The sequence below is a fragment of the Leguminivora glycinivorella genome, chromosome 12 (assembly GCF_023078275.1).
Source record: "Leguminivora glycinivorella isolate SPB_JAAS2020 chromosome 12, LegGlyc_1.1, whole genome shotgun sequence".
Lineage (NCBI taxonomy): Eukaryota > Metazoa > Arthropoda > Insecta > Lepidoptera > Tortricidae > Leguminivora > Leguminivora glycinivorella.
In genome coordinates this window covers 10,590,050-10,617,714 of record NC_062982.1, presented here as the reverse complement: position 1 = coordinate 10,617,714, position 27,665 = coordinate 10,590,050, and the positions used below count along the sequence as shown (strand labels likewise).

Here is a 27,665-nt window from a genome sequence, read left to right as displayed (position 1 = left end):
AAATGACAGTCGGTGTGCAAAGCTGTGAACGGAGAGGCGTGAGACTTGAAATCGAATAAATGTTTCGATTATATTAATTTAATTATTAGTGCAATATACTTATTAATTAGTTGAGGGGTTTACCAGATATTTGGTGCTTTCAATAAAAAAATGAGTGCCTCAAATGGAGAAAAGAAACAGATTCGTGTGTGGTGCGATGGGTGGTAAGTTTTAATGATAATAAAATAGTATTTTGCCAGAAATGTTTTTAAATTACCTTTGCTGTTTGATAATAATTTATAAAAAAGTAATAAAAGTTATTTGAATCATATACGTACGTATTACTACAGTCTTATTGCGTCTGTTCGGTATTAGCGCTCGATATTTCGCCTTATTTTTTCAGGTTACTACAAATAGTTACAAAACATTGCATCCGTTGCCAATCAATGCAAGGACTGTTTATTAATCCTTTCGGCCTTCTAATTCTGTTACAAAATGAAAATGTTTTGATGGATGTTTATTTTTTGATGTTTTCAGTTACGACATGGTGCATTTTGGCCATGCTAACTCTTTGCGGCAAGCGAAAGCACTTGGAGACGTGTTAATAGTAGGAGTGCACACAGATGAAGAAATTGCAAAACACAAAGGACCCCCTGTTTTTACACAGGAGGAGCGGTACAAGATGGTGAAGGCTATAAAATGGGTTGACCAAGTTGTTGAGGGAGCCCCTTACGTCACAACCCTAGAGACACTGGATAAATATCAGTGCGACTTCTGTGTACATGGGGGTAAGTCATAGTTTAAGATTTTAGGCGGTCAAAGGTCACAAGGTCATGGTAAGATCACAAAAACTGTCCTGCAATAACTAATAAAAACATTTTATAGGTGCAACAAAGCCATGACCAATGGGGAAAAAAAAGAACCCATTTACGTCAACAACAACATGATCGAGTATGTAAATGAATACTTATATCTAGGCCAAATTATATCCCCACATGACTTGACTACGAAAGAACTAGACAGGCGTATTGGAAACGGGTGGAAGCAATATTGGAACTTAAAAGAAGTTATGAAAAATAAAGAATTGAGTATGACCATAAAAAGGAAACTGTTTGATACTTGTATACTTCCTGTCCTAACTTATGGTTGCCAAACATGGGCACTAAACAAATCCCACTACAAAAAGCTAGAGATATGTCAAAACGCTATGGAGAGAAGCATGATGGGAAAGCGGTTATCCGATAAAGTTAGAAACATAGATATAAAGAAATGGCATATAATTAACCGAGCAACTAAAATATTAAACGGGAAGTTAAGTCGGGCATACAATAATATAATTTGGCTGTGTTTTAATATTGTGGCGACAAAAAAAATATATGAGCCTCAAATATTAAGCATCATTATTATTGAAAAAAAACGGCAGCAAATTTCAAGCGACAAAAATATTGCCGAGGAACATTAAACAATACTTTGGCGACTAAAATAATATTTGGCACCTAGTATTGTAAAGCGTGAGATTTTTAATATTTGTAGTCATATAGATGTTAGCACCTAAATAATTATACTTAGCTCATCGTTTAAAGTAGTATTTAAATTGCGGAGGCAACTAAAAAAATTACTGGGTAGTAGGTTTTTTTAAAAAACCGGCCAAGAGCGTGTCGGGCCACGCTCAGTGTAGGGTTCCGTAGTTTTCCGTATTTTTCTCAAAAACTACTGAACCTATCAAGTTCAAAACAATTTTCCTAGAAAGTCTTTATAAAGTTCTACTTTTGTGATTTTTTTCACATTTTTTAAACATATGGTTCAAAAGTTAGAGGGGGGGGGACGCACTTTTTTTTACTTTAGGAGCGATTATTTCCGAAAATATTAATATTATCAAAAAACGATGTTAGTAAACCCTTATTCATTTTTAAATACCTATTCAACAATATATCACACGTTAGGGTTGGAATGAAAAAAAATATCAGCCCCCACTTTACATGTAGGGGGGGTACCCTAATAAAACATTTTGTTCCATTTTTTATTTTTGCACTTTGTCGGCGTGATTTATATACATATTGGTACCAAATTTCAGCTTTCTAGTGCTAACGGTTACTGAGATTATCCGCGGACGGACGGACGGACGGACGGACGGACGGACGGACGGACGGACGGACGGACGGACGGACGGACGGACAGACAGACATGGCGAAACTATAAGGGTTCCTAGTTGACTACGGAACCCTAAAAAACATATAAAATCGTTTCTTTATGGAAACGATGGTCCCATCGGAAAATCAGCGCTGGAAGTCACCAGCAACACGCTGAAATGAGGCCATTTCGTGGCACTTCATTCCTTTCCGTCTTGTTGTTATTATTGTATTTTGTCTTGCCTGTGTTCACGAATAAATGTTTATTCTATTCTATTCTATTCAAACATCGTATTTGCGACCCGTGAACCACGAGTAGTATTTAAATATCTCTATAAGGGAACGCGTACCAAAACATTTTATAATAAGTACACAGCAAAAAGGACTGTATAAGCTTCTAATGGGTCGGTAACGCGCATATGATACCCCTTGAGTAGCAGGCGTCCATAGGTTACGGTGACCACTTTCCATCAGGCCGATCGTAATATCGTAATATATAACCTAATATATAACCTAACACTAACCCACTTTTCTGCTAGCAGAAAATAATTCTGCTCCTATACCTCTAATATTATACTATACGATTATCACGGTAATTTTTTTTTAAATGCCATGTCGGTGGTAAACAAACATAGTATGTTTGTTTACCACCGACATGGCATTTAAAAAAAAATGTGTCGTATAGTATAATATTTTCTGCTAGCAGAATTATTTTCTGCTAGCAGAAAAGTGGGTTAGTGTTAGGTTATTTTTTTAGTAGAATATAAGTCCTACCAAATTTGCTATGGCATAATTCTTAGGTACTTTGTATGAACAATATTATGCAAACAAAAATCTACGGAAGTACTCTTAATTTAGAAGATTATTTTGCTCATTAACATTACGCCAGCATAAGATTGGATATTATAAAATCTGCGGAACGATTTATGCCAAGGCATATTCTGAGTAAGGTTTTCCTGCCAAAAAAATGAAACTTTCAGCGTAAGACCGGCCTTAGATTCGATAGAGATGAAATCGTCATGAAAAGTTAAATTCATTGTATAGAGACGAAGTTGCCTGCACTCCCAAACACCTAATTTCTTACCCATAAGTACAATATTTTGTCGACCGTTATATTTTATAAGAATCCTTTTTTTTATTAAAATGACAGCTCACGTGATGAGTGCCGATGTATAAATTTTAAATGTACTTTTTATGTTAATTTGCTATATAAATATTTTAAAAGAACTGTATATTTTATATTAATAGATAGCCGTTTTCCTATTAAACTGTCTCTCTTAAATTGTTTCCAATATAATAATTCAGTTGCCAAATAAATAGTTGGTACTCGCGTCTGAATAAACCGTAGCCGTAATGACACTAAAATGCTACCTCATATTGAAATAATTTGAGGCCCCATTTTAGTCGCCAAACTATTATATTTGATACCCATTTCTATGGTTATTTAGTCGCCCGGTTAAATACGTGCCTAAAGAAATGTACTAAAACAATAGTTATTTGTTATACAAGGGGGCAAAGTTGTATTTTAAGGCCGAGTGTGGAATTGAAAAACGAGCAAGTAAAAGGATTCTATAGTTGAACCACGAGCGAAGCCAGTGGTTCGAGAATAGAATCCTGAACTTGAGAGTTTTTTAACACACGAGAAGTAAAATACATTTGCACCCGAGTGTAACACAAAACTTTTCCCCTCACTATAGCGAGGAAACTACAACGCAAAAAATGCGTTTATCACTGCTTCCAGTAGTTCTACAAGTGGTAAATCATCATTATTACTAGATTCACCTACTTTTATCAATTTTAAAGCAGTAATTTTGACTTTATTCAAGGTCAAATTACTTTACCCACTAGTGGATAAAATGCGTTTTTACCCGCTGGTATTAAAGGACAAAGCACGTGTTTCCGAGCTAGTGAGGGGAAAAAGATATTACTACAACAATTAAAAAGTTAAAATGGCAATGGGCAGGTCACACAATAAGAGGGAAAGAAAAGTGGTCTAAAACGATAATGTACTGGTTCACTAAATACAAAAAGAGGAAACGTGGCAGGCCAAGAAGAAGATGGGAAGATGAGATAAAGCGTGCAGTAGGAAGTTCCTGGACTACAATAACAAAAGACAGAGACAAATGGAAGGATAACTCCCCTAACGGGGAGGCCTTTGCCTACAAAAGGCATACAGACAAAAATTAGGAAATATAATATATTTATTTATTTAACCTTTATTGCACAACATAAAGTACAAATGGCGAATTTAATGCCTTAAGGCATTCTCTACCAGTCAACCATTGGACCAAACAGAAACTTACAATTGGTGCGGAAAATAAAACAGAAATTATATATATGTGTGTTAACAACAAAATGAAATGTAACAAAACGTCTGAAATAAAGGCTATTTTATTTATTTATTTTATTATAGGTGCAACAATAAGATTGTTGTTGCTCCTTTATTTTGCTAAAGTGTAAAGGTGCATATTCACTATCAACATTGTAGTTTCAAAACAAAGTGTAAAAACATTGTTTCTTTTTGTATGGTATTCATTACATTCATTTACATTTATGTAATGAATACCATTGTTTAAACACATGTTATAACATTGTTTAAACTCCATGTTTCAAAACAAAAATATTTACTTATTTTTTCGCAGCATATCAAGATGCTAAGATAATTTAGATTCATTAGTAGGCCATGTAGTATGTAGTTTTTGACTTATCAATCGTGATAACCCTGTTTAATCCTGTTCTTCTAACCTTGACTTTGAAAAAAATCAATCACCTCTTTGTCACAAGGTAATACAAATTGATCAAGATGACATTGGCACAAAAGGTAGGGAATGTAACAAGACAAATGTTAGTCCTATCAGCAGTCACACAGCAGATGTCTATGGAACTTCCCATACAATAAAATTTAACAAACGCTTTAATGGTGACAGATTATACAACATTTTTACACTGGGAATGGAAGAAAGCTTATTTATAAACTAAACTATTTTTACTATCATCTTTAATTCTAGTTTCAAAAAATAAAGCTTTAAAATACAATTCATTTGTGTGTGATTTTTATTTCAAAAATAAGAATTCGTAAAATGAGATTTAATGTGTCACTGCAATGTCACGATTTGGATTTCTTTCAACCCTTTTTTGCCAAAAGTGGCACTGAAACTTAGTAGTTCATGTGCTCTGCCTACCCCTTTATGGGATAAAGGCGTGACTATATGTATGTACTTATGTATGTATGTAAGATTTAGTAAAAAAAAACTTACAACTTAAAAAATAAAATATATTTGTTAAAAACCTGTGAAGAAAGTCTTTACTTTGAGGAACTGATGTCTGTTTGGTAATTTTAAAATAAAAACTAGATTGAGTACTGTGGTTTCATTATTGAAATTGCATTAAAAAATGGCCGGACATGCTGGTAATACAGAAATATATTTGCATATTAAGGCTGCTTTCAAAAAAAACGTCAAAATAATGTAAAATTGGTAGTTTTAGTCGGTGAAATACTACACTTTCCGTTATCCAATAGATTTATTTAATTCAAATTTCAGTTAGAGCATCTTATTATCTTGATTTTTATAAGACTGGATTTTTGAAAACCAAGTCACTAAATTAATTATGATTTTTTCTCTAAAGCACGTTTAGAAAAATTCACGCATAGAGCTGAATTAGTCGATCTTATTTGTAAAATTTGGACAATTTTGAATATTAAAACGTATACCCTGTACTACAATCTTCTCAGACTACATTTTTATTATAAGGTTTTAAAAAAGAGTAAACGAGGCTAAGTCGAAATCAAATTTTTTCAGAAATTACCTAAAATTAAGTGACAATTTCTTTGAAAATCTACATCACATGGAAATAATGTTTGTATTTAATGAATCTTCAACGTTTACTTAAATTGCTGATATGCCTTAGTGATTATAAATTGCTATTATTTATTTTTGGCAATTTTTTGAAAACGAGCCTTCACCGGTACAATTATTACCACTTTTGGACATTTTCTTATATTTTGTTTGACCAAGTAGAAAAAGTCGTATAATGTGATATATATTTGTAAACTACTCGCAAAGCCCTTTAATTTGATACCACACACGGTATGATCAAGCGCTCCGTTGCGATTTCAATGTTTTTCACACGAAAGCCCTCTTAAAAAAATATACAAATTTTATTACTTGACCAGACCAGGTTATTTAAATTCAAAATAATTAGGTACACAATAATTAGGTACAAAGTATGACTTCATAAAAAAAAATCTGTTAACTGATCATTCACATTCACACATTTTGTATATTATAACTAATTTGATTTATCACAAGAATGTTGATCTTCCGCATTTACTTAGTTCTTACATTTTCAATATCACTATGATAACAACATTACTATAATGACAGATCGGATATTATTTAATATTAAAAAAAGATAATCTCATTAGAATATCAATGGTCTTGTAAATGAGTGACTCATGTTATTTACGGCTACGCACATCTGTAGTGTATTGGTCACATGTAAGATAAGTATCAAAAACGATGTAAGTATCATAATTCATAACATTAGAATAGGAATCCTTCACACTATTATTTAATATTAACGGCTACACACACTTGGTGTGCTGAAATGTTACTGTTTGAGGAAATGTGAAGCATAATTTGTATATGTGTGTAGCCTTAAATTTCGGCGTAGTTTACGTTTACACGTTCTTAAATAAGGAAAGTTACTACCAAGCTCTCCCACCAAATATAAGTAGACCTATTCTTATAGGTAGGTAGGTGTTTTTGTAATAGACGAACTTGTGTATAATATTTTTTAATTATGTAGTTATTACATCGTAACTCAGTATTTAATCTAATACCTTTAAACTATAAAAAAAAATCATATTGTAGCCATTCTTGTAGATTATTATTTATTTATTTTTATATACCGGCGATCTCGTAAACTGCTCTAACGATTTCGCTGAAATTTGTTATATGGGGGTTATCCGGGTTATAGGGGGTGAAAAATCGATCTAGCTTAGTCTTAAGTCCTGGGAAAGTTATAATAAACCTATTTAATAACTTCAGATGGGTTCTTGGCTGTGTCTATTATTCAAAAATTGATTTTGCCAAAATTTAAAAAGTCCACTCTTATTCGTGAACAGTATCGGTTAAAAATATGGGCACACCTGCGTACAACATAATGACATTGACCTTTCACTTATGACCTTACGATATTGAAATAGGATTCAAGGCCTATAATACCTACTTGTTCGTATGAATTTGTCATGTAAAACATCACTATAAGTTTCCTAGTAGGTAACGGAAGAATGTTAATTTTATTAGATCTGGTTTTGTCAAAATTCTTTGGACATTATACATTTGCTTTAGTAAGTTTTTTTGGGCAAAAACGTGTTAAATTATTTTTATTCAATGCAATCGCCAACGTAGGAAACCCTCGGTGGGCGACCCGGACACGCATTTGTCATCAGCATGATGCTGCAAATTCCCGAACACTCAAATGGAATGGCCCAAATGGAATTTAGGTACAGGTCAAATCAATGATTTCTAAATATATGTACTGATCTAAACAATTTACTTTTTTTACAGATGACATCACAGTAACGGCAGATGGAATTGATACATATCATTTGGTCAAAAACGCAGGCAGATACAGGTAAATATGATATTCATGTATCTACTAGATACGACTGAAAGAATCGGGCATTTTCGCGAGAACAATAACCAACAATATTTTTTCTAAGGTAGGTAAATTTTATGTTTTTCCTACTCAGAATCACGAGCCCTTTCGACCGGGACATAAAACAAGAGACATTATTTTGCATACTTTCTTTCTACTTTGTAACCGGTAACCACTGTACAAAGTGTTTGAAAAATGGTAACGAAATGGAAAAAATAAGTTTGGGACACTTTTTTCCGTCTAGTAGGATGAAAAGGGCTCGTCATTTTGAGTAGGGAGAATATTAAATTTACCTATTTAAAAAAAAAAAACTTTTTCCGCGAAAATGCCCAATCACTCGATGATTGAAACGATTCAAGTTGTAAAACCTCAAGTAAGGTGTAAAATAAAATATATTTTTACTGGGCCGTGTAGTAAGTAGTTGATAAGAAACTAATCAATAAGCCTACAAAACGACCAGATACGTGTTTTGTGGCAGCATGTCAATGCTAGATTTTTAATTACTTTTTTCGAAATCACTGAACGAGATAATATTTTTTTTAAACATATTTTAAAGAATATTTGGGCCCGTAACTTTCATGCCGATGACATAAATTTGACATCACGTTGCACATAGGATGATTCAAGAGTTTTATTTAATAATTAATCATTATTCATTATTCATCCATCATTTTAATCATGACTTCAAAACTAATTTATTTATACGTGAAATAATTAATTCTTACTTGATACGTGAAAAGTAAATTAAATTATTTGTTTATTTTTCATACATACATTTTATTAAATAGTTTTGTTACCATATTTCAATAAATTATTAAAACAAAACAAATTGTTTCCTTTTCGTTTCACGTATCAAGAAGGTATTAATTATTCCACGTATGAATAGCTTTCTTTTGAAGTCATTTGTACATGATTAAATTGATTAATGAATAATGATTAATTATTACAATAAAACTATTTGAATCATCGGCATGAAAGTTACGGGCCCTGTTTATAACTGTTTAAAGTTTAAACTGTTATATTATGCATATTTTAAACCCCTTGTTCATAAACGTTCACTAAAGTTATTAAGCCAATAAAAATAGTTTGTCTTTTTCCGACGTACTGGTGTGATAGAAAGGGACAAACGATTTTTATCGGCGCGGCGTGTTAACTTTAGTGAACGTTTATGAATAAAAGGGTAAGTCATATTATAATTTCAGAGAAGTGCAGAGAACTGCCGGAGTGTCAACGACGGATCTCGTGGGACGGATGTTACTTCTAACCAGAGAACATTTCAAGTAATATTTTTTGTTTTATATTTGATCTCGTTTCAAAAAAACTAAACAAACGTATGATTGTCTCGTAATATACGACCTTGTAGATAATATTTTGTAATAATCTAGTTATTACTTCTTAACTTGGAATTTAATGAATGTTTGTAATAGAAACGACAATATACTTATGAAATAAAACTATGGAAACGGATTAAATCGCGGATAATGAATTTACAACCACGAATGCTGTAAAGTGTTCGAAACGTCGGGATGAAATTGTAAATTCATTATACGCGATTTAATCCGTTTCCATAGTTTTATTTCATGAGTAACTATCGCGGTAACCGATGACAATATACCTATTTAATAATAATAACTTCAAGTGGGTTTTTGGCTGTGCCAATTATTCAAAATAGGTATTACATACCTATTTTATAATTTTGCCAAAATTCTTACTACATACCCGAAAATCAGTCCACCCTGCCCTATCCATAAATAGTAGCGGTTAAAAATATGGGCACACCTGATGATATTGACCTTTCACTTATGACCTTACGGTATTGAAATAGGATTCACGGCAATACACAACAGAACAAAGAAGTGCAGAGAACTGCCGGAGTATCAACAACGGATCTCCTAGGGCGGATGTTACTTCTAACCAGAGAACATTTCAAGTAATATTTTTTGTTTTATATTTGAAACGAGACTCTGACATAACCACTATTTCGTAAATTTCGCACATTTTAACCGACTTCCAAATCTAAAGGGAGGAGGAGGTTATCAATTCATCTGTTTTTAAGTTTTTTAATGTTTGTTATTCCATATCCACTGGATCGATTTTGATTTTTTTCTATTGAATGTATATGTACATACAGATTGATCAAAGTTCTGATGACGGGATCCTAGAAAAATCGAGGGACTCCTCAAATCTTATAGATAACATATATAGTCATTTTTATGTTTTTATTAGAACTTCAAGCATTTACCTTTAAAACAGTGTCATTTAGTGAAGTGGAACTGCTGATGATGATCAGAACGACGACGCATTATAGCTCATGTTAGGAGATTTCTTTTATGTTTGGTAAGCACGGCAGGGTTTCAAGCCACATTTTGGTCAAACTCCCGTTCTGGCGATGGGATCACGAGGATATATTGAGTTTTGTATTTTTATCAGATAACCAAATACTTACATAAACAATTTGACGTAGTGAAACTGCTAATGATGATCAAAAGGGAACTCTTCAGTGCCACATAGCTCCTTCGTTATGTTTGTTAAGCATATTGGGTTTTCAATACATACTTTTGTCAACCTCGAGTTCTAATAAAGGTACCTACTCATGAGAAATAGGCACTGGTCCCACCGCGAGCTAGTAAGCTATGAGCTATCGGCTATAAAAACGAACAAAATATAAGCACTCCCGTGCAAATAAAAGAGACGGCGATAAAAATAGCTCACCGCTGGGCGAGTAGCTATAAACATCGCCGTGTCTCTTTTATTTACGCGGGATTACTTATCTTTTGGGCCATATAGGGGCATTAGGGACCTCCTTAAACCTTACAATGGAGACCAAAATCAACATACCTACGGATTTCCATCAAATAATCAAAGATTTTCATTAAAAACTGCTCCTCTTTAAAAAGCCTTTTAGTAAAAAGTTTTATAAATTTTTCTATAACTATGATTGTTAACCAAGTTATCCAACTGGCTTAGACCTGAACCTAGATCCGGTGTCGGATCCGAAACGGTTCTGTAAAATCATATGCAAATAAAGAAATAAATTCAAATAGGTAATTCTTTATCACACTTGAAACTTTGCATTCACTGCCAGTCAAAGATGCAGAAAATATGAGTCCAGTTTAATGGTGCATCATGAAATGATAAAATATAACTATAGTACATTACTACAGAGGCCGGGACAAAGGGGGTTGCCGGCCGAAGACATACAGACGGATAGGTCTGAGGCGGGCAACCCCATTTCCCGCCGAGGTATGTATATAGTGCTTTTCTCAAACATGGTATGAAATAAATAAAGTCTACTGAAAATAGTAACTTTGGATGGCTGTATCTCCTAAACGGTGCGTCGTAGCGCAAAAATAATCGAATTTTCGTTCCCCTTTGGTACCCCGTATACGCTTATAAAAAAACAAAAAGTTAAAAAAAAATTCAAAAAACGAAAAAATTTTTTTTTGTATGAAAACGCACCCAAAATCAAATATTATCTAGGGCCCGTACCAGTTGCAGTCGGCACGTCTATAAAGCCCCTTATAGTTTTTTTTTAATTGGCTAAATACCTGGATGTTATGTCACAATTATCTGTGTTTGGAAATTAAAAATGAAGACTGCCGGCCTTGGCCTGCAAGGTTTGTATGAAATTCCATTATCTATCAATCGTCCTAGCCGCACCTGCAACGTCATACTTCGCTGCCAATTATAAGGTACATAACATCAATATTTCATACCATGTTTGAGAAAAACATTTTGTTCCTTTTTCTAATTTTTCAAAAGAAAAAATACATTCTTCATAATCCAATCCAATATTCGCAATTCGCATATTTCGTCAGACTCCTCAATGGAAGTCGGTTTTTTTACTTAACCTCTCGTATTCCGGAACGTGGATCCACGTTAGTAGATATTGAATTCTAATTAATTCTAAATTAAAGTTCGGTACCTACAAACGTGGATCCACCTTCCGGCACACGAGAGGTTAAAATTTATCTCATATCGATTTACAATAATATTAGTGCCTATTTATTTGTTCCTAGTTATCAAAAATGAATAAATACATCCTTTTGATCACATATCATATAGTTTTCATCAGTATGTAAAATGTTGCACTTAAGGCTGGTCTGCATTCCAGGAGAGGTGACAAAGAGTACTCAGTGGCGTTGGAGCACTCGTCAAACCTCGGAACAGATCGGACGGCGCGATCACCGTACACTGGCTGCTCGCAGTTCCTGCCTACAACGCAAAAGATCATACAGTTCAGTAGTGGGCTTTCACCGAAGCCTACAGACAAGGTAAGGATTACCCCAAACAGCAAATACTTCAATGTGATAGAAGTGACAACACTCCAAGTTGAAGCAGTCGTCAAACCTCGGAACAGATCGGACGGCTCGATCACCATACACTGGCTGCTCGCAGTTCCTGTCTACAACGCAGAAGATCATACAGTTCAGTAGTGGGCTCTCACCGAAGCCTACAGACAAGGTAAGGATTACCCCAAACAGCAAATACTTCAATGTGATAGAAGTGACAACACTCCAAGTTGAAGCACTCGTCAAACCTCGGAACAGATCGGACGGCTCGATCACCATACACTGGCTGCTCGCAGTTCCTGCCTACAACGCAGAAGATCATACAGTTCAGTAGTGGGCTCTCACCGAAGCCTACAGACAAGGTAAGGATTACCCCAAACAGCAAATACTACAATGTGATAGAAGTGACAACACTCCAAGTTGAAGCACTCGTCAAACCTCGGAACAGATCGGACGGCTCGATCACCATACACTGGCTGCTCGCAGTTCCTGTCTACAACGTAGAAGATCATACAGTTCAGTAGTGGGCTCTCACCGAAGCCTACAGACAAGGTAAGGATTACCCCAAACAGCAAATACTACAATGTGATAGAAGTGACAACACTCCAAGTTGAAGCACTCGTCAAACCTCGGAACAGATCGGACGGCTCGATCACCATACACTGGCTGCTCGCAGTTCCTGCCTACAACGCAGAAGATCATACAGTTCAGTAGTGGGCTCTCACCGAAGCCTACAGACAAGGTAAGATTAACCCTAAAGTCCGAACCGATAAATATTACGTGTCAAAATCTCCCAAGTTGCGGCACTCGTCAAATGTAGGAACAAATAATTGTAGCTTAAAATATAATACCTGATACCTGATAATAGGTAAGTACTTAAGTATAAGTAGGTAACACATACGAATCACTTAGAATACAATTGTTTTTATCTCGTTTCTTTTTCTAATGGAATAAAGTTTGAATCTATTCATTGGTTACCATAATTATTCCGCGCGCCATCTTGTCAGTCGCGTCCAATCGGAATGGCGTGTATAATTGAAAATATAAATCATCAGAATGTAATCGATTATATGCCCATTGTAGATTTGATCGATGATTTGTAAAGTTCTTTCATGTGGTTCTAATGTTGTACAATTTATTTATGATTTAAATCGCAAAGTCGCACATGTATCATACGACGTTTTTACATGATGAATCAGCACCATGTGTATTAAATTGCACATTACGATACAAGTGCGGAAAAAAGGAAGTTTGAAACGAGTGGCGATAAAAAAACGCGACACGAGTTACGAATTTACTTTTTCAAGGGTATCATACGATACGACGTTTTTCAGTACAGATGGCCCTCCAAAGTTTCGACCTGGCAAGAAATGTAGTCGTTGCAAACTAATGCAGGAAAAAAAGCACCATGTGTACTGAAAATGTAATTTTTTTGTGTAGGTGGTGTACGTAGCGGGCGCTTTCGACCTATTCCACGTCGGGCATCTCGATTTCCTGGCGGCGGCGCACGAGCAGGGCGACTTCATCATCGTAGGGCTCCACACCGACCTCGAGGTCAACCGCTACAAGGGCTCCAACTACCCCATCATGAACTTGCACGAGCGAGTGCTGTCTGTGCTGGCCTGCAAGGTAAAAAAAAATAAGACGAAACTGACTGATTGACTGACATATCAAGCAATATCAACGCACAGCCGAAACCGCTGATTCTAGATATTCCAAATTTGGCACGTAGGGTCCTTATAAGGTGTAGAGGAGCACAAAGAAAGGATTTTTCAAAATTCACCTCCTAAGGGGGTGAAATGGGGGCCCAAAGTTTGAATTATTTTTGTCCGCGGGCGAAACCGCGGGAAAAAGCTAAGCTAATATCAAAATATTGGCACTGAAAAAGGCGTGAGATTAAAATTTTCTACGGGATTTCAGAAGACATTGGCCGGTAAGCCCAACATTTTTCAAATTTGCCGCCTTTTTTAGTGCGAAGATTTACTTGACCGTCTTTACCTACATACAGAAATACATGTCTACTTTGCAAGTAAAATAAAAGCTTGCATCTATTTTTTTTTTTTTTCTTTATTGGAGAAACAACAGAAGTAAGCACAAACAAAATTACATTAGATACGATATACACTGTTCAAGAGATGTGCACCTACCTCCTAAGACGCTCTCACTGAGAACTCTTCAAAATATAGATAAGACACTTATATTACTACAGTAAATTAAGCTTAACGCACTTAACGGCTAAGTAATGATGGAACTAATGACGTATCTCTATTCCTACAGCTTGTATATAAACACAATAAAGTGATTAATACTACTAATACTAATTAAATTGTACAACTAAAGTATCAAGTTGTCTGTGCCAAAGTATCAAGGACTTGTTTCTGGAAACTTGTTCTACTTGTATTGAAAATGTCTACGGCCGTGAACAGCTTGTTGTACGTATTACAAAGGCGGCGTAAAGGTGCACGAATTCCAGCGTTAGATGAACATGTCGGGACGGCGAACAAGGCGTTACGTCGGGCAGTACTGCGTGCGGGGACCCTGAAACGGATGCTCTCAAGCAGTTCCGAGCAATTGTACTTGTCTCTGCATATGTTGTGAAGGACCATCATATCGGAACACTTGCGCCTTGAGTCGAGGGAGGTTAGCTTGTAATGTTTTAGTAATTTACAATAGGACATACGTTTGCCAGTTAAGCGTCTGTGTGTAGCCCGCAAAAACTTTTTTTGGACCATTTCAATTGCGTTGGAATACTTTGAATAGAATGGGTTCCATACTATTGAGGCATATTCCAAATGCGGCCTAACAAGAGCTTTGTATAAAAGAATATACGTTGATGATTTTTTGAAGACTTTTGCTGTTCTAAGAACAAATCCCAACATTTGGTATGCTTTAGAAATAATTCGTTCAATGTGATTGTTAAAATCAAGTTTACTGTCAAATAATATACCTAAGTCCCTTACAGATGATACTTTTTTAATGGCCATATTGTCAATCTTGTATTCGGAGTCAAATGCTCTTTTTTTATTTTTAGTAAAACTCAAGTGCATACATTTATCACTCGCTAATTGAAGTTTATTTTTATGGCAATACGAGGTAAAGTTGTTGATATCTTCTTGAATTAAGTGGATGTCACTATAGAAGATTTCACTGATTTAAAGATTTTTAAGTCATCTGCAAACATGAGAATACTACAGTTGTTAAAACAATTCTTTATGTCATTTATAAAAACGATATATAGCAAGGGACCTAAAATAGAACCTTGAATTACGCCAGAAGATACCGTTGTAAAGTCAGACTTAAATCCATTCACTGTAATGACTTGGGTCCGGTTGGAAAGGTAGCAGATAAACCAGCGTAGTAGGTTCCCCCGAATACCATTGTAAGCCAGTTTTTCCAGAAGCAGTAAATGGTCAACCTTATCAAACGCCTTTTTGAAATCAGTAAATATCACATCAACCTGTATTCTTTTATCCATAGATTCTAATAGGTAGTTTGTATAAAGTGTAAGGTTAGTGACTGTAGATTTACCCTTCATGAAACCATGTTGCTCTGGTATAATAGCACTAGCAATCGAGGGATACAAAAGATCGTGTACTAAACTCTCAAATACCTTAGGGATGCAGGATTGCACTGATATTGGTCGATAATTAGTGATATCAGTGCGTGACCCATTTTTGTGAATTGGTGTAACGTAGGAAATTTTCCACTGTTCAGGAAAGACACCTAAACTTAGGCATTTGTTAAATATGATGTATAGTGGATTAGAAAGCGCCTTTGCAGAGTTTTTAACGAGTATAGGACTGATTTTATCGGGCCCGATTCCCTTATTTTCTATCTAGGTAGGTAGTGTTGGGCTACTTGTGCTTCTTATCGTTTTCCTTTCAGGCAAACTTTATATAAAAAATAACTACGAGGAAAATTATATTATTAATTATAAATTAAATGTATAATCAATTTGGCTACTGGCTTATCACTTCCTTGTTAATAATATATGCAATAAACGCCCATTTTAGCTTATGTATATGAGTAAACAGTAATTATTTTGGTACTAAATTCGATGACTTCCAAAACACCGGACACAAGAATTCATCACCTTTTGGTATTTGTATTAAAACAGTTATCAATATAGTTTTCTTTTCTGAAAAGAAATAATTTACTTATTTATGTAAATAAAAGGAAAAATTAAAAATTCACACCTCCGGCAGTTCTCGATCCTGCGACCTATGGGCTCCGGCAAAGCCATAGGTTACAGGTTCGAGTATAGTGAAAAATATGTAGTATCGCTCTCAGACGTTTCTGCATGATAAAAAACAAATTTATTTATATCAAATGACATTTTTAGCGATAAGACCGCCTGTAGGTAACACCTAATAGTACGGTACGAGAGTGAAAAGCTTAGTTATATCACTATTGTATACAATACTTTTTCTACGAGTCATCATCTTCATCATCAATGGACGGAAATGTCATCATTCATGCAAGTTAAAATTAATGTTAATAGCGTCGTTCACCTTTGTATCAACATCGAATTACCTAGCAACCAATTGTTTGTAATAACCGTCTCTGATTGACCGATAACGCGACAAATAAAAAAAATGTATTTCAGATGCAGAAAAATTTGCCAGGTATCGCAAATTAGTATAGAAATTGTATGATGTTCTTTGTTCTATTTTTGAAATTATTACAGTTAACTTAAAGTCAACTATAATGAGATTACATATATTATTATAGTTGAGTCGGAACTGCCATAGAGTATCCAACACTGAAAAGTTAGCACTTATAGTTTAGTCTGTGGTGTCCTAATTGTCAGATTACAGTCGACGAGTAGAAAAAGTATTTTTTCTACTCCCGTACGTGAGTTACAAGGTCGTACATAGAACTTTAAAACCCTACATAAAAGATGTCAGGACAAGTCTATCTAGTCTATACCCTGAAAACATTTTGTAGCAGTAGCACGATATAGCTGTTAAAGTTCTATAAAAAATTGCTACCAACTTAACAAACCACTCACTTCATCGTAGAAAATTAAAATATTGTATGAAATCGAATTCAAATGTATGAAAACTCGATTCGACGCGGCTCGATTCGTCTTAGTGGCCAGTATTCAGAGAACCATACCATAGACAGTTTTATTTTCATGTTTGCACTCAAACTGCATATTCAAAATGGTAGGTGGTGTGGTCCACTAGATAGCTAAGATGACTGAAAGTAGGTATTTGTTGAATTTATAATTTTCTTTCAAAGTAAGTGCTGGGTCGTAGAAAAAGTATTGTATGCAACGGTGTTTAACTGAGTCAAAAAATGCTCGTGGCGTTTTTATTAACAATTTTCGGCTTCGCCTCAAATTGTTACCCACGCCACTCACCTTTTTATTATTTGTCTGTCTTTCGTTTATCTCGGGACCATGGGGTCCCGGACATTTGGAAGGCGTGCGTGGGGCCGAAGCCAACAGCGCAGAGGCCCTTTAAGACAATTTAATCTAAACTAAAAGGCACTATAGTAATGCACCCAAGGACAAGCCCCGGTTAGTGTAAAACTATTACAATGAAATTAAACAAAATATACTGGGCTATTGGGTTGAGATGTTACGCCGTGTCTTGCGTGGGCGACAGTCGCGCGACCGTCGCCGTCGCGTCTCATACTTCCATATCGATAAGGTTTGATTTCGTATGCGTCGCATCGCCGTCGCGCGACCATCGCGCGACCGTCGCCCACGCAAGCCACGGCGTTAGTGTGCTAGTGACCGGTCTATGGAAAGGTCTATGGCACCTATTATTATTATTTGTCTGTCTTTTCCATATCTCGGGACCATGGGGTCCCGGACCTTTGGGAGGCATGCGTGGGGCCGAAGCCAACAGCACAGAGGCCCTTTTAGACATTTTAATCTAAAGGCAAGGGATACACGTGGCGGATACCATCCCCGAGCGCACAATATGATACAACCGGAGATGGTCCCCGCCAGGTGCAAAGACTATTGCAGTGCAGCACTTTTGTGCTGCGATGGGAGCTAAGGTCATGGGTTATTGTTTTGAAAGTTGGATGAACTGGTTAAAGGGCTATGGGAGGAGACTATCGGACACCTGCCGTGACAATTAGTCTCATAATTGTAAAAGGCAGGCGGTGACTCGCCAACTCATTGAGTGGGCCCTGCAAAACGGCCGCACGCACGGTGCGACAACAGAGCAACACTTGAGAGTGGCTAAAAGGTTGTCGAGAGGTGAGTCTGCGGTAGCTTGGTTCCTGGTGTTCCATTCAGCAGGCCGCCGGCGTTATGACATTTTACACTTCCAACCTGGAGCATAGGTCCCGCTCTTGCGAATCCACTCTGGCCGGCCGGTTAAGGCAAGTGCAGAGGCGAGGGCTAGATGGAAGTGCCCTCTGGAATAGGGGTCCGCGGTGTCGCCACTCACCGTCAGCTCGCCACAAGCTGCCCCCGCGGGCTTATTATTATTATTATTATTTTTCCCTTAACTACATTATGTTTATCCATTTGAATATGTATTTTCTTCCGATAATCTTAACCATAATGTCCTTCATTTTCCAGTACGTCCACGAAGTGGTTATCGGTGCGCCATACTCCGTGACTGCAGAGCTGATGGACCATTTCAAGGTGCAAGTAGTGTGTCACGGCGACACTACTATAGCGCGCGACGCTGACGGCTCCGACCCCTACGCTGTGCCCAAGCGGCGAGGTTGCTTCAAGGTAACTATTTATCAACTCCTGGCCAATGCGATACATGCAAGTGAATGCCACAAGGTAATAGAGGGTAAGGCCCCATTTAGATGGTACGAGTTTCTCGCCTCGAACGTACGATTATCGAAGTACGAGAAAAAATATCGTATCATGTAAACTATGCGTACGATATCGCACGGGAGGAGGCGATAATTGCCTCGCCTTTGATGTTTGTACGTCTCCGTGTAAACTAAACACGTATGCGAGAATCGTATACGAGTTTGTACGCTACTCAGTCGAAATGAATTCTCTATACCTAGAAACAGAAATCATGTAAATCATGTAAAAGTTGGCATTTTGCTCTATATGGGTATAATGCTAACATTTAAAATAAAATCTTATCTATATTTTATGTATATGCACTAGACCCTGCTCATAGTGTTGTGTTCCTGCCGGTGAGTAAGGCTGCCAGAGCTCAACGAGGGTGCGGTGTGCTGGTGATGGAAGGACCTACGGAACTAATTTGTTCCGTCTATTGTCCTTTGAGTCGTCGGTAACTCGAACGCTCCTTAGAACTTGTACACTCAATTTTGCTGTGTACTTAACACAGCAAAGGGGAGTGTACAAGTTTCAATGGGTAGGCAACACGCAAGTGACACTCCTTCTCCTTGAGTTACAGGCGTTCATAGGTTACGGCGACTGCTTTCCATCAGGCGGACCGTATGCTTGTTTGCCACCGACGTAGTATAAAAAAAATGTTCAATAATATCCTAAACCTAATCGCAACCAAGATTTTATTAGCTAGCTAACGCTACGGTCGAATTCATTATTTTCCCTATTATATAAGGTCCTAATTTATTAGTTGCAGATATTTTAACACATGATACTTTACATTAAAATAATTAACTTTAAATATAAATTAAGAAATCTTTTCATGTAACTTTTTTGATTTCATTTTCCTAACAAAAAAATTAATTATAATTTCGTCTAAAAAAAATCATCATGTGCATTATTGTGATAATACATGTGACATGTGAATGACATGTGTGTCACAATAACACTGTCTGTCATGTCAACAATTGTTTGTTGTAAATGTCGTAAAGGTTCGGCGGGAAAACTGCACATGTCATTGAAGTGGCCAGTTACAGTTAAGTGGTACGTAAAAGAGGTACTAGAATCTGTTCAATGAGTTTTCATTTAATAATCACATAAACAGGGTGTTTTTACGTAGCAAATTTGTTTTTCCGTTTTCTCCAAAAAAACATCGTAAAAGCTATAATGTTTCACGGTTTAATATACTCCAGAGACCGAGTACTATCAGCTGTAAAAATATCTGCATCTAATAAATTAGGACCTTATATAATTATTATTTAGACCGTCATAAATAATTTATAGTGTTTTTAATATTATTGGGTAATATTGAACTTAAATTCAAATAAATCCAAAGTAAATTATATACCATATTATAAAAAAGTATATAATACCTGTGTTTATAATTAATTAATTAGCAACTAAGCACGCAAGTTGACAGGCAAAACTCGCATGAAAATCGGTTCGCTCCGATTTGTGCGATAATCGCACGTTCGAGAAGAAATTTCATACGAGAACTGGTTTAGACGAGTCGAGAAATGGGTTTACCCTTGAATCGCCGACAGACACTTGTTCGAATATTATTTCAAAGACAATGTTTCAAATAATTTCATTTCATCGACAGTTCATATCGTAGAACAATCGATACAAGTAAAATCAAACCGTACACTTTTATTTCGTAGATAAGTTATTCCGAGTATACTTTATATCGTGGTATCTCGTTTCGTGTTTTTACATTTCATTTTGTTTTACATTAAATACAATTCATTACGCATAATATTATTTCAATTATGATTTTTTCTAAAATTTTCCAATTTGTAAACTGTTTGTTTGGTCACAGTTCTAACCTAACCTAAACCTACTTTAAAAAAGGTTCGTTGTTGTGTAGGGTCGCAGTTCTAACCTAACCTAAACCTACTCTGTAAGCCGTTTGTTTCTGTGTGATCACAGTTCTAACCTAACCTAAACCTAGTAATATATATAGACCGTTCGTTGATGTGTATGGTCGCAGTTGTAACCTAACCTAAACCTACTCTGTGAACTATTTGTTTTTGTGTGGTCACAGTTCTAACCTAACCTAAACCTACTCTGGTAAGCTGGTCTTTTGTGTGTGGTCACAGTTCTAACCTAACCTAAACCTACTTTAAAAGCCGTTCATGGTTTTGTAGCATCGCAGTTCTAACCTAACCTAAACCTACTCTAATATAAGATTTAAGCCAATGGTCATAGTTTAATTATGGACGTATGTGATGTGCCACGATCAAATCGAAAATTTGAAGTTTCCTAGAATAGAAACATCTATAAATATGTGTAGTACGACAAATGAGAAAGTTTTGTAATATTACGTCGAATAAATGAATTGCTATGTTTTGTAGTTCTGCTATTTGAAGTACTTTGAAACGAATCAGCGATGAAGAAATATTATTTGAATAGTATTTATAATAACTAAGAAAATTTCAAATAAATAGTAATTGAAACAAATTTACTCGAAACAATTTTACTCGAACTAAACCTTCGATGATTTGTTGTCGATGAAATGATATTCGATGAAAAGTTTGTCGGCGAAACAAGGGTACCTACACCCGAGAAATGTTATGGAAATATCTCCCGAAAATTCAACTCTCCGTCTAAACTATTTAGCCTGGCAATAATCGTCTGGCGAGTATCGTATACGATACTCGTACGCGAGTTTTTATTTCTCGTACGAATGTAAACGTTTTCGTATGATAATCGCCAGGCGATTATCGCATACGATAATGTCATACGAGTTTCTCGACCAAAACGGGCGAGAAACTCGTACCATCTAAATGGGGCTTTATCCGTACTCTTTGACAAGGTGACTACACTATAGCTTTTGACGCGGACCACTCCGAGTGTACTACATAACCGAGTCCAAGCGGCGGCGCGGCTAGGTGACCATGTAAACACAAGACACATAATAATCTGTCGGCACTTGAGAATTAAGAACCCATCTCAGATTATCGATACACACTCGAGTGTCATTGACGCTAGCCCTTATATGGCGCAGTCGGTAGGATACGTTTCGGTCGTACAGTCAGCTGCAGAGAAAAGTAGACCCCCCTGCATACAAATTTGTATGCTTCTTTTCTCTGCAGCTGACTGTACTATGTGGTAATTCGTTTAAGTCCAGCGGATGCGATGTCTCATAGGCAGAAAATTCTCGCTGCACAAAATGTTGAAATTAGAGTTTGGAATTACACGCTGCTTCAATTGAGTAAAACACAGAGAGACTATTTTGTTTAGAAAAGATCAAACTCACATTTTAATTTGTCTAAAACTTATATAAATATTAATTGCAGATCATCAAATCCGGCAACTCCATGACAACAGAAGACATAGTGCAACGAATAATAAGCCACCGCCTCGAGTTCGAGATGAGAAATAGTCGCAAAGAGCACAAGGAGATCGCCGTCATGAAGGCTATTCAGAGCGAGCACCTCAAGCAGAACGGCACGTGCTTACAACAGGAGAGCTAAACTAATACTGAACGTACTGAACTGTAATAGACCAAAGGTTTCAAGTTGTGTGAATTCACCGGCAGAGGTGCTAGTGTAGATGATTATTTCAAAATGTCGTACTCACTTATTTATAAACATTCACTAAAGATGATAGGGCGATAAAAATCGTTTGTTGCTTTCCTACCAATATGTCGTAAAAAGTGACAAGCGATTGTCATTGACTTATTAACTTAGTATACGTTTATGAATAAGGGGTTTAGTTGACATTCAGACCTACTGTGACTAAAACGATATTCATAATTCCGATCGATTATTCCCGTTCGGTGTCACAAATGTCACAACTCGATTGGTAAATAAGTTTGTATATCGTGCGTGACTGGTTGCAACTAGTTGTGTTAGATTACGCGATTGGCTATCCCCATTCGTTGTAATCAAGTTATTGCAAGAAAACGGACTCACAGTGATCAAAAACAACGATATAAAACTCTTAAAGTTAGTTCAATTGAGGACCTGATAGTTTACCTTTTTTAGCTAATTGGAATCGAATGAATTAAAATAGCAAGCTGTACTTGATGTACTATAAGACAGGGATCGAACCAGCGTCCTCTGTATCCGCGGCTGATGCTTTCATCCACTGGATAATCTAGTCAAAAAGTATAGATCATAATATTGACGAATAAAATTGGCTGTAAATTATGCGGAACCTAATGCTCGACTTTCATTGCAACCGCCAAGTATACATATGTTGTACAAAAGTATTACTTGATACTTGAATGAGACTGTCTATTATAGTTCAGTTGTTAAATAACACATATGCCTAGTACTCGTTACCAAAAATGAATGCTATGTAGACAAATTTAAAAAATCAATGCAACACATGTATAAAAATACGGCAATAGGAAAACCAAAGTTGTCGGATCTGTGTTAAAACGCTTCTAAAGTTTATTTGCTATATAGGTAAATCATGTAGATAAATTTAACTGTTTATTTATTGCGAATGGATGCGTAAGAGTGAAGTCACATCAGCATGGAGCCGCATTTTATGTATGAGAAATCGCTCGCTAGTATGAAGACGATTTGGCTTTGGAAAGCTGAAAGTATGCGTATACGCATGTTCATACGATTCTGACGCTTTATGCCAGGAACGCAGAATGTCAGATTAGCAGAATGCCAGATTCGCAAAAAGTCAGATTCTCAGAATGTCGGATTCGCAGAATGCCAGATTCTCAGAATGTCGGATTCGCAGAATGCCAGATTCGCAAAAAGTCAGATTCTCAGAATGTCGGATTAGCAGAATGCCAGATTCGCATAATACCAGATTAGCAGGTTGCCATACTCAATGCCAGGTGATTACTGTAGGTACCACGTGATGGAATACTTAAACAGAATAGGTAACATTACTTAAAATTCTCCCATTGCACCATTTCTTCGTATACATATCTAGAGATGTCTCTGTGTGGCCTAATGGTTGACTGATAGAGAATGCCATTAGAAAATAACACTGTTTAGATCGTACGGTACATCGCTATATACCTGTAGCCTATGGACAAGATATACTCAGCATTCGCTAAATGCTCTGCGGGTCCAATACAACGATGCGTTTAGGGTGCTGTTGCGGCTGCCGCGGTACTGTAGTGCGTCCGGTATGTTTGCTGACGCTAGTGTTGACGGATTTCATGCCACACTTCGCAAGCGTTGTGCCGCGATGCTCGGTAGGGTCCGGGGTAGCCGTCACAGCCTCTTAACTGTAGTAGCCAGTCGGTGTGACAGTTGCCTTTTGAGGCATTGGTGCTCCATGCATGTGAGCCAAATTAATACATTTAATTTAATTTATAACTATAATATAATATAAGTAATGTAATGTGATGTAGACTGTAAATTTTAATTTAATGTAATGTGATATGGATTTTAATTGCCCGAAATAATTTTTTTTAATGCTTGTTGTGAATTTTACCTTTTACACTTTTGACGAAGACTGTGGTGAATTATAATTAGGTATGACTGATGTAGTTTGGACGAAGTTTGTTGCGGATGCTATTTTGTACCTACGCGTTTGACGAAACCCGCGCTGTGGATTTCGATGATGGTTTGTATCTTTTGAATATGGAATAAGTTATTTTTCCCCTCACTAGCTCGGAAACACGTGTTTTGTCCTTTAATACCAGCGGGTAAAAACGCATTTTATCCACTAGTGGGTAAAGTAATTTGACCTTGAATAAAGTCAAATTAACTGCTTTAAAGTTGATAAAAGTAGGTGAATCTAGTAATAAAGATGATTTACCACCCGTGGAACTACTGGAAGCAGTGATAAACGCATTTTTTGCGTTGTAGTTTCCTCGCTATAGTGAGGGGAAACGTTTTGTGTTACACACGGGTGCAAATGTATTTAACCACTCGCTTCGCTCGTAGTTCAACTATAGAATCCATTCACTTGCTCGTTTTTCAATTCCACACTCGGCGTTAAAATACAACTTTGCCCCCTTGTATAACAAATAACTATAATTTTATAGGAAAATTAAGTAATGTTACCTATTCTGTTTAAGTAAGTATTCCATCGCGTGGTACCTACAGTAATCACCTGACATTGAGTATGGCAACCTGCGAATCTGGTATTATGCGAATCTGGCATTCTGCTAATCCGACATTCTGAGAATCTGACTTTTTGCGAATCTGGCATTCTGCGAATCCGACATTCTGAGAATCTGGCATTCTGCGAATCCGACATTCTGAGAATCTGACTTTTTGCGAATCTGGCATTCTGCTAATCTGACATTCTGCGTTCCTGGCATAAAGCGTCAGAATCGTTCATACTAAACGAGCGATTTCTCATACCTAAAATTCAGTTTGATGCTGATAGATGTGACTTCGCCCTAAAGGAATTAGTTGATTTAAACAATATCTAGAAACTAGTTTTATGTGAAGCCTCACAGAATAAGCCAAGAGGTTAAAAATCACAGGATGTTTTTTAGGAAAAAGGGACCTTGGAGTACCATTGTGTTTATACAAACTGTCGGAGATTGTGGAGTTCGGTATCGTGTTCTAATTACAAAATCTGGAAGAAACATTTTTGCTATTGTATGGGTAGATTAGTCCTTCATAAGTTTTTTGTTCTACTTTTTCCTAATCTGAACACAATACAAATATGGCGTTTATCCCGACTGTTTGTGTTACGCCCTGTATACGTAGTAAAACAACTTGTTTTATGATGTAAAATGTACTAAGGTCCCTGTTCCTATAGAAATTCTTAAGTATCATATCTTGTTCTCTTAGCAAAGTTATATGCGCTCAAACGTAAGACCTCTTACGTCTGAGTGTTATCATATGATAATATGTATATAATATTGGAATTATCACGAAGCAATATAAAGCTTCAAGTTCAAGCATTTGCTGCAGTTTAATGTCATACGATATTAGATTGCTTCAAACTTCAAATAGGTAGATGATTACGAACCATTAAAAACAAGAGATTCTTTAGTTAGCGAAACTTATCTCGTCTGTCCCCTCAGTCACACGGGATCATACAAAATGTATGAATAGTCGAGAACAGAGTTTATTGACCACAGAGACTCTGGTCATTGATCGTTGTCGTAGAAGTGAAATACAGATATCTCTGATGTGTCTAACGTATAGCTGTGCTCTTGTCGACAATTTCGTCATAGGAGCAATTCTGTAGGTACACGAGCGACTGCTGAAACTAAAAGCAAACGTTCCTTTGTCTATGAAATTATTAATTATGAATGTTGTTTTTTAAAGCACGTTTACGAAACTGAACCTATGATGAAACTGGCCGCATTGACCTTACTAAAATGTAAGGTGGCGGTAAGGTAACGCTCAATGACTCGGGGAGTTAAGTTATAAAATAATCAATAGGTATTTATGGAAATACATGCATTACATGCTATATTCCTCAATTCAATTCCAGTGTTTGCCCGCCTAAGTATTTATTTATAGTAAGATTTGTAACTATTGCCAAGTTTTTGCCTAATTGATATGTAATTTTGATTTATTATTCTCATTAGCAAAAACTAATTTTACTGTTATGTTGTATAACATCAATCAACAATTTTTGGTTGAAGGTGTTTTAGGTAAGAAAGGGCTTTTAATTTTGTCTTTCTTGTTTATATTGTATTTTTCCTACAATTTATGTACTTTATATTAAATATTAGGTCTTTACTATGTTTAAAATACAATTATCTGCATTTTCAGTCGAATTATTCTAGGAAATTTGTTTGTTATATACTGATAGTTTTTGACGCTAGACGCCTTCAATGTATTTTACCCTTTATCTAATTTATAATGTTATAAACTGAAGTAATGTGCATATTATAATAATACACTATATTTATTATAGTTTTCTTTCTCTACCTTTATATACCCAAGGACATTCTAAAAATTTGTAGCGGTTTCCGGATCTAAACTATATCTTCGACCATTTCCCGTATACAGTGTTTCCCTTAACACTAAAAACCTGAAAACAGTTTGTTCAGAATCGAGAGTAGAATCGATTGAGCTATATCTTGATGGGGGTCTTTTATTTAAATTAGTATTATTAGTTATTTTTTACGTGCCCATTCTATTGTACTCGTAATACAACATTGTGTATATCGCATTGCTAGAGGTTGTTTACCTTTTTTCAAGTATTTAGGGGTATTAATACTGGCTGGTTACATGTACGATTATTTTTTCCGCTACTAGTTTGACGTTGTTTGTCAGTTCAATCTTAATGTTTATCATAAGTCATAACAAATTCAACTCTTACCTAATTACAACCTTGTCATTTTGAATATTGAGTTTATTTGCTTACTGCGATTACCTGTCCAATTTGAAGTTTACTGTGACAAAGCTTTAAAGTGTTTTACAGTGACATCTTAGCTGTCTATTGGTAAACCTTATGTCGTTGCAGTAACGTACACAAATAAATAGTCTTATGGTTTATGATGGTAGTTAGCAATTACTTTATTGATTGTAGAGCTAAAAGTCAAGTAGAGCTGTACAGAAAATTAAAAATTCAATTTTAAAAAAAGTAACGATCAGATTAAAAGATGAATACTCTAGATGAGTTTAAAAAAATAAAAATCAGTTGGGGTGTCTGAGGTTTTGAGTGATACCGGAAACACCGTGTATATTCGTTGAGGTAGTATTTAAGCCGGGATCATATTAGGTACTAATAGTATTTCTCTCACTCTACAAGTAGCGGCACGTAAGTTTAGCGCTGACCGTTATTGCGCAGAAGTCAAAAACAGGTCTCTGGGGATTACAGGGAGCGAAGAATATGCGTCCCCATGCCAACTATTTATTATACTGTGCCTATGCGCAGCTAAACCCCTCCAAATTTCACTCAGCGCGCAGCGCTAAACTT

The 27,665-nt window shown here is 36.2% G+C and overlaps 1 protein-coding gene across 4 annotated transcripts; it reads left to right on the top strand.

Moving 5' to 3' along the window:
- Positions 1-23,425, top strand: LOC125231717 (ethanolamine-phosphate cytidylyltransferase). 4 transcript variants are annotated; one of them, XM_048137257.1, is made up of 9 exons: positions 1-203; positions 517-767; positions 7,682-7,748; positions 8,975-9,052; positions 9,598-9,702; positions 11,890-12,046; positions 13,505-13,693; positions 18,609-18,767; positions 22,148-23,425. In XM_048137257.1, the coding sequence occupies exons 1-9, from the start codon at positions 151-153 to the stop codon at positions 22,322-22,324; spliced, it is 1,236 nt and encodes a 411-aa protein (XP_047993214.1). In that variant the 5' UTR covers positions 1-150; the 3' UTR covers positions 22,325-23,425. The 4 variants fall into 4 exon arrangements, with proteins under 4 accessions (XP_047993214.1, XP_047993213.1, XP_047993216.1 ...); XM_048137256.1 differs by having other exon boundaries at positions 11,887-12,046; XM_048137259.1 differs by lacking the exon at positions 9,598-9,702 and having other exon boundaries at positions 3-203.
- Positions 23,426-27,665: the final 4,240 nt, after the last annotated feature.

Excerpts from the sequence above, each read along its gene's own strand:
- LOC125231717 (XM_048137256.1), top strand. The coding sequence starts at position 151 with ATGAGTGCCTCAAATGGAGAAAAGAAACAGATTCGTGTGTGGTGCGAT. Across the intron at positions 768-7,681 it reads CGACTTCTGTGTACATGGGG|ATGACATCACAGTAACGGCA; the intron begins GTAAGTCATAGT and ends CTTTTTTTACAG. Across the intron at positions 12,047-13,504 it reads CACCGAAGCCTACAGACAAG|GTGGTGTACGTAGCGGGCGC; the intron begins GTAAGGATTACC and ends TTTTTTGTGTAG.